General features: G+C 41.6%; 1 protein-coding gene across 3 annotated transcripts in view; it reads left to right on the top strand.

The window, feature by feature from the left end:
• Positions 1 to 485: 485 nt before the first annotated feature.
• Positions 486 to 15,446, top strand: part of TCEA1 (transcription elongation factor A1) — a 58,761-nt gene continuing 43,800 nt past the window's right edge. For 2 of the 3 annotated variants that reach the window (XM_005563317.5, XM_065519223.2), the window contains exons 1-2: positions 486 to 731; positions 12,742 to 12,804. In XM_005563317.5, coding sequence (XP_005563374.1) covers positions 669 to 731; positions 12,742 to 12,804 — 126 coding nt within the window. In that variant the 5' untranslated portion in view covers positions 486 to 668. The remainder of the gene's footprint in view (positions 732 to 12,741; positions 12,805 to 15,446) is intronic. The other variant, XM_005563319.5, reaches the window with a different exon arrangement.

Here is a 15,446-nt window from a genome sequence, read left to right as displayed (position 1 = left end):
CCGAGATCGCGCCACTGCACTCCAGCCTGGCGACAGAGCGAGGCTTGGTCTCCAAAAAAAGGAACTCTTAAAACGACTAACTCCGTAACCTAATTTAGGGGACGCGGGTTCCGTTTTTCCCTGTAGCAGTCTCCTATGGAGAAAGTGCTTGGCTTCCCACAGACTTTAAAACCTGCCAAAGTTCCATGTTCGGAATCTGCCCCTGTTTCGAGCTGCTTGAGCCTCCGTGGGTTCTAAAACTTCGGGCTGTCAGGAGGTAACCGAGGGCCGAAAACCCGCCCTGTGCGGAGGCGGGGCCGGAGGTGAACGCGCAGCAAAACCTGGCATCTTCCATGACCTTCTAGCCGGAAGCCACGCCTGCCCACTAGCCCGACGCCCGCCTGGCGGGAACCTGGGCTCGCCCCCTCCCAGCGATCTGCAGTCAATTGGTAGCGCCTGCATGTCGCGCGCGGTGTTCGATTGTCGCTGCCTGGGGAGGAGGAGCTGCTGCCGCCGCCACAGCCGCCGCCGCCGCCGCGGGCTTGGTTTGTGAGGAAGGGAGCCTAGGCCGGGGCCTGCGGTGGTGGGGCTTGCCGCGCGCTGGGGGTCGCTCCTGCCGTGTCCTGCGTTCCAGCTTCGCCCACTTCCCCTTGCCAGCGGGCTGGGCGCGGAGAAGACCTGCCGGAGCCATGGAGGACGAAGTGGTCCGCTTTGCCAAGAAGATGGACAAGATGGTGCAGAAGAAGAACGCGGTGAGCGCGGCGAGAGGCGCGGGCCAGGAGGGAGGCCGAGCCGCGGTCCGGCTCTAGGGCCCCCGGCTCCTTCTTCCTCCCCTTCCCCTGCAAGCTCTCGTCTGGGAGCCGGGCCCGTGGCGCCCGCGTCCCCGGGGAGGGTGTCCGGGCCCAGGGCGTCGGGTCCCGCGGCCACCGGCGATTGGACCCGCTCGTTCTTGTATTTCCAGTTCCTCCTCGCTGGTGCCGTGTAATAAACCTAATCGATTTAGGGATTAGGGCACGCTCTCCGTTGACTTTAAACTTTTGTGGTAGTAAAACCTTGGCAATTTAGCTTAGGAATTGAAGCGTAGAAAGTCCTCAGAATTTGAAAGAATGGACTCTTCCGTGATCTGTGGCCAACATCTAGAAAGAGCATTAAATAGAGGCTTGTGATCGGTATTAGACATCAGGCTGGTAAAATGTAAAACTCTTGTATCTTATTTTTGAAGAGGGCTGAACATTCGCCTGGTTATCTCAGCTGAGCTGCATGTTTGCTTAGCGATTAAAAAGGTAAAGTGTGCCAGTTTCTTGGCGAGTTGCTAAACGTTTTATAAAAAGCGGGTCTTGTCCTGTCGTAATATACAGAAGAGTTATGACTAAAGCACGCACATTCACCAGAATCCTGGTAGAGGGATTTGGACAAATCATATTGTTGGGTATTTTTTAAGTGATTTACCGTTAATACTGATGACATTTTCTTGTTATTGATGAATGTTTATGTGAGCATGTCCTTTTGTGGTTTGTAAGAAGTCGTCATACGACTAGTTTCTACAGTTTGCCCATTTGTCCCTTGATTCAGTCCTTGATTTCAGTCCCTTGATTCAGACTCATCTGTTCTCAGCTAAACTTATTTTTTTGAGACAGAGTTTCACTCTGTTGCCCAAGCTGGAGTGCAATGGCTTGATCCGGGCTCACTGCAACCTCCGCCTCTCGGGTTCAGGTGATTCTCCTGCCTCAGCTTTCCGAGTAGTTGGGATTACAGACGTGTGCCACCACGCCTGGCTAATTTTTTGTATTTTTAGTAGAAACGGGGTTTCACCATGTTAACCAGGCTGTTCTCAAACTCCTGACCTCAGGTGATCCGCCCACCTCGGCCTCCCAAAGTGCTGGGATTACAGGCGTGAGCCACCGCGCCTGGCCTCTCAGGTAAACTTCTATAATTGTCTTCACTTAACTTTGTTTCACCACGTTCGGCACATTTTCGTCATCAATATACCCGAAATAATTTTTCTTCCATCTATGAAGTAAATTTCCATGTCAAACTAATGTGAAGAGAAAAGGGATGTTCTGATTTGTACAGCACTTTGGAGTTAAAAAGCATCTGCTCAGAATTCTTTTGTGACTCACACAGAGCTGTGAGTACATAAAGGGCATCCATTTTACAGATTAAGACACTGAGAGGTTAGGTACTACTACTTAAATTAAGTACTGTGTAGTTTGGAATAAGCCAGGACCCAGGTTTTCTTCAGGACAGCATGCTTTCCACATGACAGCTAGATCAGGAATTAGTGCTAGCACTAAATACATAAGACTTCAAACATCCTCTGTTCCCCTTTTTCCTTTAACAGGTGCATTGCCCAGTATTTCATTTCATACCCTGTTAATCTGTATTTGCAAATTTTGGCCTTTTAAAGTATTTCCTGTTTATTTTCTGTTCTAGATATTACCAGTGCCATTTTTTCCCCCATTGATATGGCCCTTCATGTCCCACTTCAAATTCTGGTTATTTGGTAGGTTATCTGGTTATTGTAACATTTTCATTATTTAAACTGGAAAATTTTTCTCTGTGCCTGGAGATCCCCAGACTTGCACAGTAGAAGCTCCCAGGGAAAAAAGCCATTTGTTGGGTAATTTTCTCTCCAACTTAGGCTGTAATATGTATCCTTTAATCATCTAATGCTTTAGATGTTTGCTTGATTTTGTTTCTTCTAATAGGTGTTTCTTAAAATGAGTAATTTTTTAGTGGGCAAGTGTGGAGAAGATAAGTTCATATTTATCTGCAGTTCTCAAATCATCAACAAATTTTCAGATCTTTTGTAATGAGCCTGGAAGAGAATGAGAACAAACTCCACAAATAATCCTCAAATCTAAGTTTTCTTCTCAAATCTAAGTTTTCAGGTAGTTCAAAACTTTTCCAATATGAAAACTTGCCTCCCAAAAAGAAAAGTACAACTGACTGGCTTTTGTACTTTTGTTTTCCCCAGCATTTTCTCTGCCTGTCCTCTGGAAGTTCAAACAGGCTGATGAAATACAGAGAAAGAGAAATGGTTAGAATGACACTCGTCTTTTCCCCAAATACATCATCGGCCCACAGATGGCTTTTTAAGTGTTCAGTAATTCAGTAGAATGTGTTTTAGGGGTTGTAGAATTATGGTATATTTGTTTCTCTTTTTTTCTGTAGTTTTCAGATTTTTCTCTCAACTTTTTAAATGTTTTATATTATGAAAAAGTTAACTTTTTTCCTTTTTCTTTTCTTTTTTTTTTTTTTTGAGACAGTCTCAGTCTGTTACCCAGGTTGGAGTGCAGTGGTGCAATCTTGGCTCACTGCAACCTCCGCCCCCCAGTTCAAGCCTCTCTAGTAGCTGGGACTACAGGTGTGCACCACCATGCCTGGCTAATTTTTGTATTTTTAGTAGAGATGGGATTTCAGCCTATTGGCCAGGCTGGTCTCGAACTCCTGACTTCAGATGATCTGCCCGCCCCGGCCTCCCAGAGTGCTAGGATTACAGATGTGAGCCACTGCGTCCAACCTGAAAAAGTTAAGTCTGAAGAGTAATAGTTATCAAAATTGACAAATTTAAGTGCAAATTTAGATATAATTTAAAAAAATATTTTAATATGCTGCTGCTTTACCTGAATAATTTTGTTTTACTAAGACCGTAGGTGTCACACTTAACTAAAATAAAAACAGCTTACCATTTATTGAGCTATTACTCTGAGCCAGGTATTCTGCTAAATACTTACCCACCTTATTCCATTTATTCCTCAGGCAACTTTGCAAGATGAGTATTATCCTCATTCTGAAAATGAGGATGCTAAGTATTTAGAAAAGTTAAATGAATAGTTTTAAGCCAAATAGCTAGTAAGTGGCCAAGTGAAGATGTGAATCTAAATCTATTTTGCTCCAAAACTAGTACTACTCTGTTAAGCTACAGTGTCTCTCCAGAAGACCCTTGCCTCTGTTTTTGAACCATGCATGGATACAATTAAGTGAATATAAAATCAGCAAGTAAGAGTGTGAACTTGCTGTTTTGGGGCAGGTGTGTTTCCCTAGATACCTAGATCAATATCCTGACCCTAGTTCTACCCAAGATGTTGTCCCACATGTGTACTTGATCTCAAGTGCACATGACCAAGCCACAGTGAACTACAGACAGTAGTTCAACATTTTTAGGTATTAGCTGTTTTCTGCTTAAGCTTTTGTCTCGTCACTTTGATTTGATGTCGGTAACCGAGACTGACTTCTAATGTGTGTTCAAATCCTGGCTTTTCTGAACTCTAGCTGTGTGATTTTAGGCAAGTTCTTTGTCATCACTAAAATGTTTTTCGTCATGGTAAACTGGAGATAATTTCGTAAGGATTAAGTGAATATAAAATGCTTCTAGTGTAGGATTGTGGGCCTAAAGGATGTAGTAAGGCCTAAAAAACAATCTGAGGTTGCCTTTCTTTGTAAAGGATTCATTTAGATTATAGAAGGAGGATTGAGGCAAGGACATAAAGTTTTTGAAGTTCATGGAGAGATTTTATGGGTAGTGTTGAGGTTTATTTATTTCTTTAATTGAAGGCTCAAGGTTGAGTGGAATTAAATTGCAGGGAGAGAAATTGAAATTAGATGTTAGAATTTCCTAGGAGCTGGGATACCTGAAATATTTATTTACATTTCCAAGTACCTGAGTTAAAACAGCAACTGCAACAAAACTTTCATATCTATATCAGTTAGATTAATTAGCATAAGTCAAAATTTAGAATGAGTACACAATTTTTAATAACAGCTTTATTGAGAAATAGAATTAAATTCACTCTTAAAGTGTAGTTGACTCTTGAACAATGCAGGGGTTGTGGTGCTCACACCATCCCCCCTCCCTACCTGCATGCGGTCAAGTAGTATAACTTTTGTAGTAGTATAACTCATTCTGTCATGTCACTCAGGCTGGAGTGTGGTGGCATGTTCTTGGCTCACTGCAACCTCTGCCTCCTGGGTTTAAGCAGCTCTCCCACCTCAGCTTCCCGGGTAGCTGGGACTACAAGTGTGTGCCACCACACGCAACTAATTTTGTATTTTTAGTAGAGATGGGATTTTGCCATTTTTCTCAGGCTGGTCTCAACATCCTGATCTCAAGTGATCCACCTGCCTCAGCCTCCCAAATTGCTGGGATTACAGGCGTGAGCCACTGAGCCCAGCCTTTTTGGGGTATTTTTTGTAGAGATGTGGTTTCGCCATATTGCCCAGGCTGGTCTAGAACTCCTAGACTCAAGTGATCCGCCTGCCTTGGCCTCCCAAAGTGTTGGGATTATAGGCACTCAGCCTGGGCGAAAGAGGGAGACAACATCTCAAAAAAAAAAAAAAAAAGGAGAAGAAAATAAAATCGTAAAGGAGAGAAAATATGTTTACTGTTGATTAAGTGGAAATGGATTGTACTATTACTACTGTATAATTTTAGAACGTTTTCATCACTGCAAAAAGAAACCCTGTACCTATTAAGCAGTCACTGCTCATTCAGCCCTCATGTGCCCCCACCAATTTCTCAAACTCCTCTGACAGCCACTAATATACTTTCTGTCTCTGTGTGTTCGCCAAAGCTGGAAATTTTCTCTCAGTGAAATTATACAGTATGTGGTCTTTTGTAACTAGCCTCTTTTGCTTAGTGTAGTCTTTTTTTTTTTTTTTTTGAGACAGAGTCTTATCTTGCTCTGTTGCTCAGGATGGAGCGCAGTGGCGCGGTCTCGGCTTGCTGCAACCTCTGCCTCCCAGGTTCAAGCAGTTCTCCTGTCTCAGCCTCCTGAGTAGCTAGGACTACAGGTGCAAGCCACCATGCCCAGGTAATTTTTGTATTTTTAGTAGAGACAGGGTTTCACCATATTGGTCAGACTGGTCTCAAACTCCTGACCTCAGGTGATCCACCCGCCTCACCCTCCCAAAGTGCTGGGATTAGAGACGTGAGCCACCGCGCCCAGTCTTAGTATAATCTTTTAAAGGTCAGTTCATGTTATATTATGCACCAGTATTTTATTACTTTTTATTGCTAAAAAGTACTCCACTGTACTGGTGGATACACAGTACCACAATTTTTTTTTTTTTTTTTTTTGGAGATGGAGTGTCACTCTGTTGCCCAGGCTGGAGTGCAGTGGCGCCCTCTTGGCTCACTGCAACCTCCTGCTCTAGGGTTCAAATGATTCTCCTGTCTCAGCCTCCCAAGTAACTGGGATTACAGGTGCTTGCCACCTCGCCTAATTTTTTTTTTTTTTTTTTGGAGATGGGGCCTTGTTCTGTTGCCTAGGCTGGAGTGCAGTGGCGCAATCTCGGCTCACTGCAACGTCCGCCTCCTGGGTTCAGGTGATCCTCCTGCCTCAGCCTCCTGAGTAGCTGGGACTACAGGCGCGCACCACCACGCTCAGCTAATTTTTGTATTTTAGTAGAGGTGGGGTTTCACCATATTGGTCAAGCTGCTCTCGAACTCCTGACCTTGTGATCCGCCTGCCTCAGCCTCCCAAAGTGCTGGGATTACATGCATCAACCACCCTGCCCAGCCTGATTTTTGTATTTTTAGTAGAGACAGGGTTTCACCATGTTGGCCAGGCTGGTCTAGAATTCCTGATCTCAGGTGATCTGCCCGCTTCGGCCTCCCAAAGTGCTGGGATTACAGGTGTGAGCCACTGCACCCGACCACAGTTTGCTTATTCATTCATCATTTGGTGGACATTTGGACTATTTCAGCTTTTTGGCTATTATGAATAATACTGCTAAAAACATTCCTGTACAAGTGTTTGTGTAGACATATGTTTTCATTTCTGTTGGGTGTATACCTCGGAGAATAATTACTGGGTCATATAGTAACTATGTTTAACCTTTTGAGGAACTGCCAGACCTTTCCAATGTGGCTGCACCATTTTACATTCCAACTAGCAGTGTGTGAGGATTCCAGTTTCACCTCATTTTCACCAATATCATTTGTCTTGATTATAGCTTTCCTAGTGGGTGTAAAGTGGTATTTCATTGTGGGTTTGATTTGCATGTCCCTTGTGATTAACAATGTTGAGCATCTTTTCATTGCTTCATGGCCGTTTGCATATCTTCTCTGGAGAAATAAATGTCTGCTCAGATCCTTTGCCCATTTTTAAAAAAAGAGTAAGGTCTGGCTATGTTGCCCAGGCTGGAGTACACAGTGGCTTTGCCCATTTTTAAATTGGGTTATCTTTTTATTACTGAGTTGTAAGAGTTCTTTATATTCTGAATACTAGACCCTTGTTACATATGCAGATACCGTCTCCCATTCTGTGGGTTGTCTGTCCACTCTTGGTCATGGCCTTTGAAGTATAAAAGATTCTAATTTTGATGAAGATGAATTTATATATATTTTTTCTTTTGTTGCTTCTGCTTTTGGTGTAGTTTAACTGCAAATTTGAGATGACATAGTAATATAAGTCCTGGCTTTATAGTGATGTTACTGAGCTATAACTCAAATATCTATAATTCATTGTTTAAGAAAATAGATAATGGGCCAGGCACGGTGGCTCAAGCCTGTAATCCCAGCACTTTAGGAGGCCGAGGTGGGCAGATCACGGGGTTAGGAGTTCAAGACCAGCCTGGCTAACTTAGTGAAACCCCATCTCTACTAAAAATACAAAAATTAACCGGGCGTGGTGGCGGGTGCCTGTAGTCCCAGCTACTTGGGAGGCTGAGGCAGGATAATCGCTTGAACCCAGGAGGTAGAGGTTGCAGCAAGCTGAGATCATGCCACTGCACTCCAACCTGGGTGACCCAGTGAGACTCTGTCTAAAAAAAAAAAAAAGATAATATCTTAATTTTTAAACCTTGAAATCTTATAATAATGCCTATGAAGAAGACACTATTGTAGAAGAAGTAACTGTTTTACTTGATTGAGCTTAAATATGCTCACTGAAAAAGCCGGCTTATGGCCCTTGGAGATTATTGTTATGGTAGAAATAAGTAATTATTTGTATATCTTTGTACTCCTCACCAACCATCCTATGTGTCAGACCCTCTATTTTGATACTTCATCTGTGTAATGTTGCCTCGTTTGACTGTTGTAACTACTCCTCAAGGTTGGTGTATTATGGTCACCTACATATAAAGTAACTGAAGCTTGAAAAGAACAAGTAACATTACCAAGATCTTGTAGTTAGCAAATGTCAGAGCATGGATTTGAATCTAAATCTGTCATATATGTATACCATATTCTTAACTGTAAATCCCTATTATTCCCTCCTTTTTACATCTCCTTGAGGAGAGGGATGTTTGTATCCTACATGGTCTTGAGTATACCAAGCACATAGTACAAGTTTTTGAATATCATGGTTTATAAAATCACTTTTTTTTATGTTACCAGATAGGAGCACCAACAATGTAATAACATAGTGTGATAGCTGTAGTTTATCTTTCAGCCAGTAGTGTGAACTACATTTAGCTCTGGAAATTAAAGAAGAGTCTTTCTTTCTCTTGCATCATCTATAGGAGATGCTACAATCTCATAGACTTGACATGTATTCTTTTCTTTTCTTTTAGTAGAGGTAGGATCTCATTCTGTTATCCAGGCTGGTCTCGAACTCCTGGGCTCAAGTGATCCTCCTGCCTTAGGCCTCCCAGAGTGCTGGGATAATAGGCTGAGCCATTGTGCCTGGCCTAGACTTGACATTTAGGCGATGCTTGAGGAAGGCTAAAATACAGCTTCTTGTTTGATGGTACTAGTTACCTGAGTTCACAAAGGAGTGCTGCCACTGGTGCACTGCTGGGGAAAGGGCAGCAATATAAGGGTCAGGCGACTAGTTCATGTCCTTACTACCCATCAGTATGACCTTGAGCAAGTCACTTTCCTTTTCTGGGTTTAAGTTTCTTTTTTGTGTGTAATTAAGGGTTTGAAATAGATTATCAAAGATTTCTGTTTGTTTTAAAATTCCCTGATATCAGAAAGGGTTTCAGTCTTGCTCACTGCTGTATCCCCAGTGCAGTAGATCTTGTTACATTTGACATTACTGGAGTAGATCTTACCTTTTCTAGTTAGTAATCATAGGACCTTGTGCAAGTTTCTTGACATATTTCCTCATCTGTAAAATGGAGATAATAGATACTTGCTTCTATAGGGTTTATAGTGAAGGTGGAATTAAATCTATGTAAAGTATTTAACAATGCGAAGCACGTAGTAACACTCAAAGTTTGTTGTCACCGAATTAATGTATGATTATCTGTTTTGGGTTTCACTCATTCCGATCATCATAGTTATTTCTTTTTGTCTGTCTTTTTTTTTTTTTTTTTGAGATGGAGTTTTTGCTCTGTCATCCACGCTGGAGTGCAGTGGCACAATCTCGGCTCACTGCAACCTCCACCTCCTGGGTTCAAGTGATTCTCCTGCCTCAGCCTCCTGAGTAGCTGGGGGATTCCAGGCGTCTGCCACCACGCCTGGCTAATTTTTGTATTTTTAGTAGAGATGGGGTTTCACCATGTTGGCCAGGCTGGTCTCGAACTCGTGAGCTCAGGTTGATCTGCCCGCCTCGGCCTCCCAAAGTGCTGTAATTACAGGCATGAGCCACCGCGAAGAGCCCATAGTTATTTCTTAAAGACCTGTCAGTGAAATATTTACTTGAATTGGTTGGAACACAGTGCAATTTTCAGAAAGGTCATAGTTTTATTCCATGAGTGTTACTTTTAGCTTTTTCTTCCAACCATGGCCTCACCAGAAAGCTGAGTAGAAAGGGAAAGTAACAAAATTAATGCAAATATATTGCCTCTACTTGGAAAACAATTTAAACTATATGTCTTGTTGCTGATATGTTAGAAGAAGCAACTTAATACTTAGGAAATCCTGCTTTTTAAGGAACTTCTAGAAGTGTGATTCTTTATCCTTTTTAAGTGATTCTTGGTCAGAAGTAGATCAGAAATCCTGGAAATATGGATAGAAGAAAAATGTCAATGGTAGAGAATACAGGCCCACAATCTGGTTTTTTTTTTTTTTTTTTTGGTGGTGGTGGTGGTTGTTGTCGTTGTTTGTTTTTTAATTTTTCTTTTAGACATGGAGTCTCACTCTGTCCGCACGGGCTGGACTGCAGTGGCATGATCATGGTTCATGTAATCTCAAGCTTCTGATTTTTTTTTTTTTTTTTTCTTTTTTTGAGACGGAGTCTCGCTCTGTTGCCCGGGCTGGAGTGCAGTGGCTGGATCTCAGCTCACTGCAAGCTCCGCCTCCCGGGTTCACGCCATTCTCCTGCCTCAGCCTCCCGAGTAGCTGGGACTACAGGCGCCCACCACCTCGCCCGGCTAGTTTTTTGTATTTTTTAGTAGAGACGGGGTTTCACCATGTTAGCCAGGATGATCTCGATCTCCTGACCTCATGATCCTCCCGTCTCAGCCTCCCAAAGTGCTGGGATTACAGGCTTGAGCCACCGCGCCCGGCTCAAGCTTCTGATCTCTAGCAGTCCTCCCGCCTCAGCTTCTGGAGTAGCTAGGACTACGGTCATTGTGGCCAGTTAATTTTTTATTTTTATTTTTTGTAGAGAGGGAGTCATGCTGTGTTGCCCAGACTTCTACAGTTTGTTAATCAAAACCCTTAGGGTCTGATATATTTGGTAATTCCAGATTTTATAAAGATAATTTAGTACATACATCATATATTACATAATACCCCCAGCAGGATTTGGGCACTTCAGCAACCAGACATTAACATTTCTTTTTTTGTTGTTTGAGATGGAGTCTCACTCTGTTGCCCAGTTGGGAGTGCAGTGGCAAAATCTTAGCTCACTGCAGCCTCCACCTCCTGGGTTCAAGCAGTTCTCTGCCTTAGTCTTCTGAGTAGCTGGGATTACAGGCACCTGCCACCACACCCGGCTAATTTTTGTATTTTTAGTAGAGATGGGGTTTCACTATCTTGGTTAGGCTGATCTTGAACTCCTGACCTCGTGATCCACCCACCTTGGCCTCCCGAAGTGTTGGGATTACAGGTGTGAGCCACCCCGCCCGGCCTTAACATTTCTATAGTCAGTTGTAATATTCACATTACATGGCATAAATAGAACACAAATAGCTTTACATGTGTTGTGATTAGGTTTAGCTGCCAAATGAGTTTACCTATGAGAAATCTAGAAATCTTTCGCTTTTCAAAGGTTTTTGGTCTGGGAATTTGCAGATAAGGGATTAAAGACTTCATTTACCCACAAAAATGTCATACCTGTAGAAATTCTTGTTTAATAATATGTTTTAAGTCAGTGTTAGATTTCTTTTCCAACAACTTTAATGTTTTACTGTTTCTAGATGACTCTAAATAGGAAGAATTTATAGAATTTTAAGATCAGGAGAGATCTTTAAACAGCAAATAATTAAAACATTATTTATAATAACATGTCATAATTTCTATTGAACTTAAATTTTTATTTATGAGGTATTGGGTTAAATTAAAATAATGTAACTCTTCGTTACCAGAATAAAAGCTAATGGTTTTATTCTCGAAGGCCAAGCCTTATGTCTGTCACCTTTAAATGAAAAATTACATGACTAGAAGCGTTTACTTGATTTTATATTTAAGAAATGAAGTGATACTATGAGAGTCTTTGCTCGCTTTTGCCTTTGGCATGTTTAATGAGGGACATGCTATGTTTCTTTCTGTTTTTTTGGGGGGAATATCCTGTATTTCATTGATTTATAGGGTGCCTGTTTTCATACTTTAACATTTTAGAAAGCAGGATAGGTACACATATCATTGGCCAGATGGCCATTGTGGTGTTTTTTCACAGGCAGAATGCTAAACCTAGCATCAAAACTTGTGGAATCAGTGTCACTGGCTTGGAAGGAAATCTAAGAGAGATTAGTGAAGTACTCTTTGAATCCTGAGGAACCAAATGACTGTGAAGAGCACTGGAGGTGAAAAGCAGCTGTGCACACTGTTACAAAGCCAGCCCAAGAGCTCACGGCATTAGCTTTTTTGTGGATTCTTCTATGAAATGCTTTGTCACTTGTGTTCTTAAACAGCTCTTTGTGGGGTAAAAACAGATACTGTTGAATCTGAGTCAAAAAGTTCTGAATGTGAAGTACTTTTAGTAACACCTTAGCCAATTTTGTTTTACTCACATGTATATTTTTACATATGTAAAAGGTGACGTGGTAAAAACTTCAACACTAAAATAATTCTCTTAATAAGCAAAAGTAAAAAGAAGTTATAATGCCAGGCATGGTGGCTCATGCCTGTAATCCCAGCACTTTGGGAGGCCAAGGCAGGCGGATCACCTGAGATCAGCTTGGCCCCCATCTCTACTAAAAATACAAAAATCAGCCCGGCGTGGTGGCGCATGCCTGTAATCTCACCTACTCTGGAGGCTGAGGCAGGAGAATCGCTTGAACCCAGGAGGGGAGGCAGAGGTTGCAGCGAGCCGAGATCATACCACCGCACTCCAGCCTGGGCGACAGAGTGAGACTCTGTCTCAAAAAAAAAAAACGAAAAAAGTTATAATAAAACACTGTATCATAGCTTAATAGTTTTTTCTTTATTGATGGAATATAAAGATGTGATTTATCCAGATATAATACATTGAGTAAACATTAGACTAAATGAAATAGAATGTGATTGTATTCGATTAGATGAAATATGATAGATTGAATTAGTATCAAATTGGAATATTTTGCTACAACCTATGGCTGGTGCTGTTGCTCCTTATCTGATTTTATTCCTCTTTAGGTGTTTTCTGTGATTCTCCCATGAACCTTATTTCTGGCTAGTCACTGTTTTACTATCTTGGAAATTCAATGTGAAATTATTTTATTTTATAGGCTGGAGCATTGGATTTGCTAAAGGAGCTTAAGAATATTCCTATGACCCTGGAATTATTGCAGGTATGTGCTTTTATGCATCACAGTTTTTTTAATAGGTAGTCGTCATAAAATACTGAAACATTTTCAGTCCCAATATGTTTTTGTAGTGTCCTGATAATGGTGTAAACCATTATTAACTGCTATTTTTTTTTTTACAGATGGCAATGTAAATCAATAATCTACTAAGTTGTCATTATAGAGCAATGTTGCCTTTCTTAAGAAGAATAAAACCTGAATCTCTAAAGTTGACAGTAGCAGTGAAATTTCACTGTGAGAGGAAGTTGGATTCTTGGCCCTGATTTGGTCTCCTGAGATTTCCCTTTCTTGATCTATTATTGATAGCTGCTGCCAGCATGAAGCTAGCTTCAGGGTGAGGATGGCAAGGTGTCACTCCTCTCCCTTTTTTTTTTCAGCACCGGTCAAGCATGTACACAGTTGATGTCTAGTAGACATTACACAGATTCATTACTGAAGTCTTATTCTTTATTGATAACATTTATACATGTTTATGGGGGTATATGTAATATTTGGTTACATGCATAGAATGTATAATGATGAAGTCAGGTTATGTAGGGTATCCCTCACCTTCAGTATTTATCATTTCTCTGTGTTGGGAGCATTTTAAGCCCTCTCTTCTAGCTATTTTGAAATATATAATGCTTTGTTAACTGGTGACCCTACTCTGCTGTGGAACCTTAGAACTTATTCCTTCTATCTAACTATGTGTTTGTACCCATGAACAAACCTGTCTTCATTCCCTTGCCTCACTTATGCACCCTTCCCAGTCTCTGGTATCCATCACTCTGCTTTCTATCTTTGTGAGGTCCACTGTTTAGCTCTCACATAGGAGTGAGAACATGTGATACTTGTCTTTCTCTGCCTGGCTTATTTCACTTAACATAACTCCAGTTCCATCCATGTTACTGCAAATACATGATTTCATTCTTTTTTATAACTGATAGTATTTCATTGTGTATATACACTACATTTTCTTTATCCAGTTATTCATTGATGGGCACTTACATTGATTCCATATCTTGGCTATTGTGAATATTGTTGTAGTAAACATGAGGGGTGCAGATACCCGTTTGTTAAACTGATTTTCTTTGGATAAATATTCAGTATTGGGATTGCTGGATCATATGGTACTTCAATTTTTAGTTCTTGAGAAATCTCCTTACTGTTTTATATAGTGGCTGTGCTAATTGACATTCCCATTAACAGTGTATGAGTTCCCTTTTTTCTGCATCTTCACCAGCATCTGTTGTTTTTTTGTCTTTTTAATAATAGCCATTCTGGGCCAGGCGCTCACGCCTGTAATCCCACCACTTTGGGAGGCTGAGGTGGATGGATCACCTGAGGCCAGGAGTTCAAGACCAGCCTGGCCAACATGGTGAAACACCGTTACTACTAAAAATACAAAAATTAGCCAGGTGTGGTGGTGCATGCCTATAGTCCCAGCTACTCAGGAGGCTGAGGCACGAGAATCAATTGAATCTGGGAAGTGGAGGTTGCAGTGAGCTGAGATTGCGCCACTGCACTTTAGCCCAGGCCACAAAGTGAGACTCTGTCTCAAAAAATATATAAACAAATAAACAAAAATAAAATAATAGCCATTCTGACTGGAGGAAGATGGTATCTCATAGTGGTTTTGATTTGCATTTCTCCAATGATTAGTGATGTTGAACATTTTTTCTTATACCTGTTGGCCACTTGTTTGTCTTATTTTGAGAAATATCTATTCATGTTCTTTGCTCACTTTTTTTTTTTTTTAAGATAGGGTCTCTCTGTTGCCCAGGTGGGAATGCAATGGCATAATCATGGCTGACTGCAGCCTTCCACCTCCTGGGCTCAAGTGATCCTCCCACTTCAGCACCCTCCCATCCCTTAACCCCAGGTAACTGGGGACTACAGGAGCATGCTACCACGCTTGGCTAAATTTAAAAAAAAATTTTTAGAGACGAGGTTCTCCCTTTGTTGGTCTTGAACTCCTGGGCTCAAGCAGTCCTCCAGCCTTGGTCTCCCAAAGTACTGGGATTATAGGCGTGAGCCACTGCGGCCAGCATTTTGCCCACTTTCTAATGGGATTATTTGGTTTTTGGTTGTTGTTGAATTGTTTGACTTCCTTGTTTATTGTTGGTATCAGTCCCTTTTCACATGAATAGTTTGCAAATATTTTCTCCTATTGAGCAGATTGTCTCTTTACCCTGTTGTTTCCTTTGCTGTGCAGAAGCTTGCTTTCTTTTTTTTTTTTTTTTTTTTTTGAGACACAGTTTCACTCTGTGGCCCAGGCTGGAGTGCAGTGGTGTGACCTGCGACCTCAGCCTTCCAGATTCAAGTGATTCTCTTGCCTTAGCCTACCCAGTAGCTGGGATTACAGGCGCCTGTCATCACACACGGCTAATATTTGTATTTGTAGTAGAGACGGGGTTTCACCATGTTGGCCAGACTAGTCTCAAACTCCTGACCTCAGGTGATCCACCAGCCTTGGCCTCCTGAAGTGCTGGGATTACAGGCGTGAGTGTTTTTTGATTTTCCATCAAGACTGAAACATAAAAATAAAACAAAAGTCAAAGTGTTAAAAAGGAAACTTAATATAGCCAATAACATGAATATCGTTATTTTCTGGTTGACATTTTTTATTATCCACAAATGCTTTCTTT

This window comes from Macaca fascicularis, chromosome 8, assembly GCF_037993035.2.
Source record: "Macaca fascicularis isolate 582-1 chromosome 8, T2T-MFA8v1.1".
In the NCBI taxonomy this organism is placed as follows: Eukaryota; Metazoa; Chordata; class Mammalia; order Primates; family Cercopithecidae; genus Macaca; species Macaca fascicularis.
Note: the sequence above shows the minus strand (reverse complement) of the source record. Positions and strands in the feature narration are given on the sequence as shown.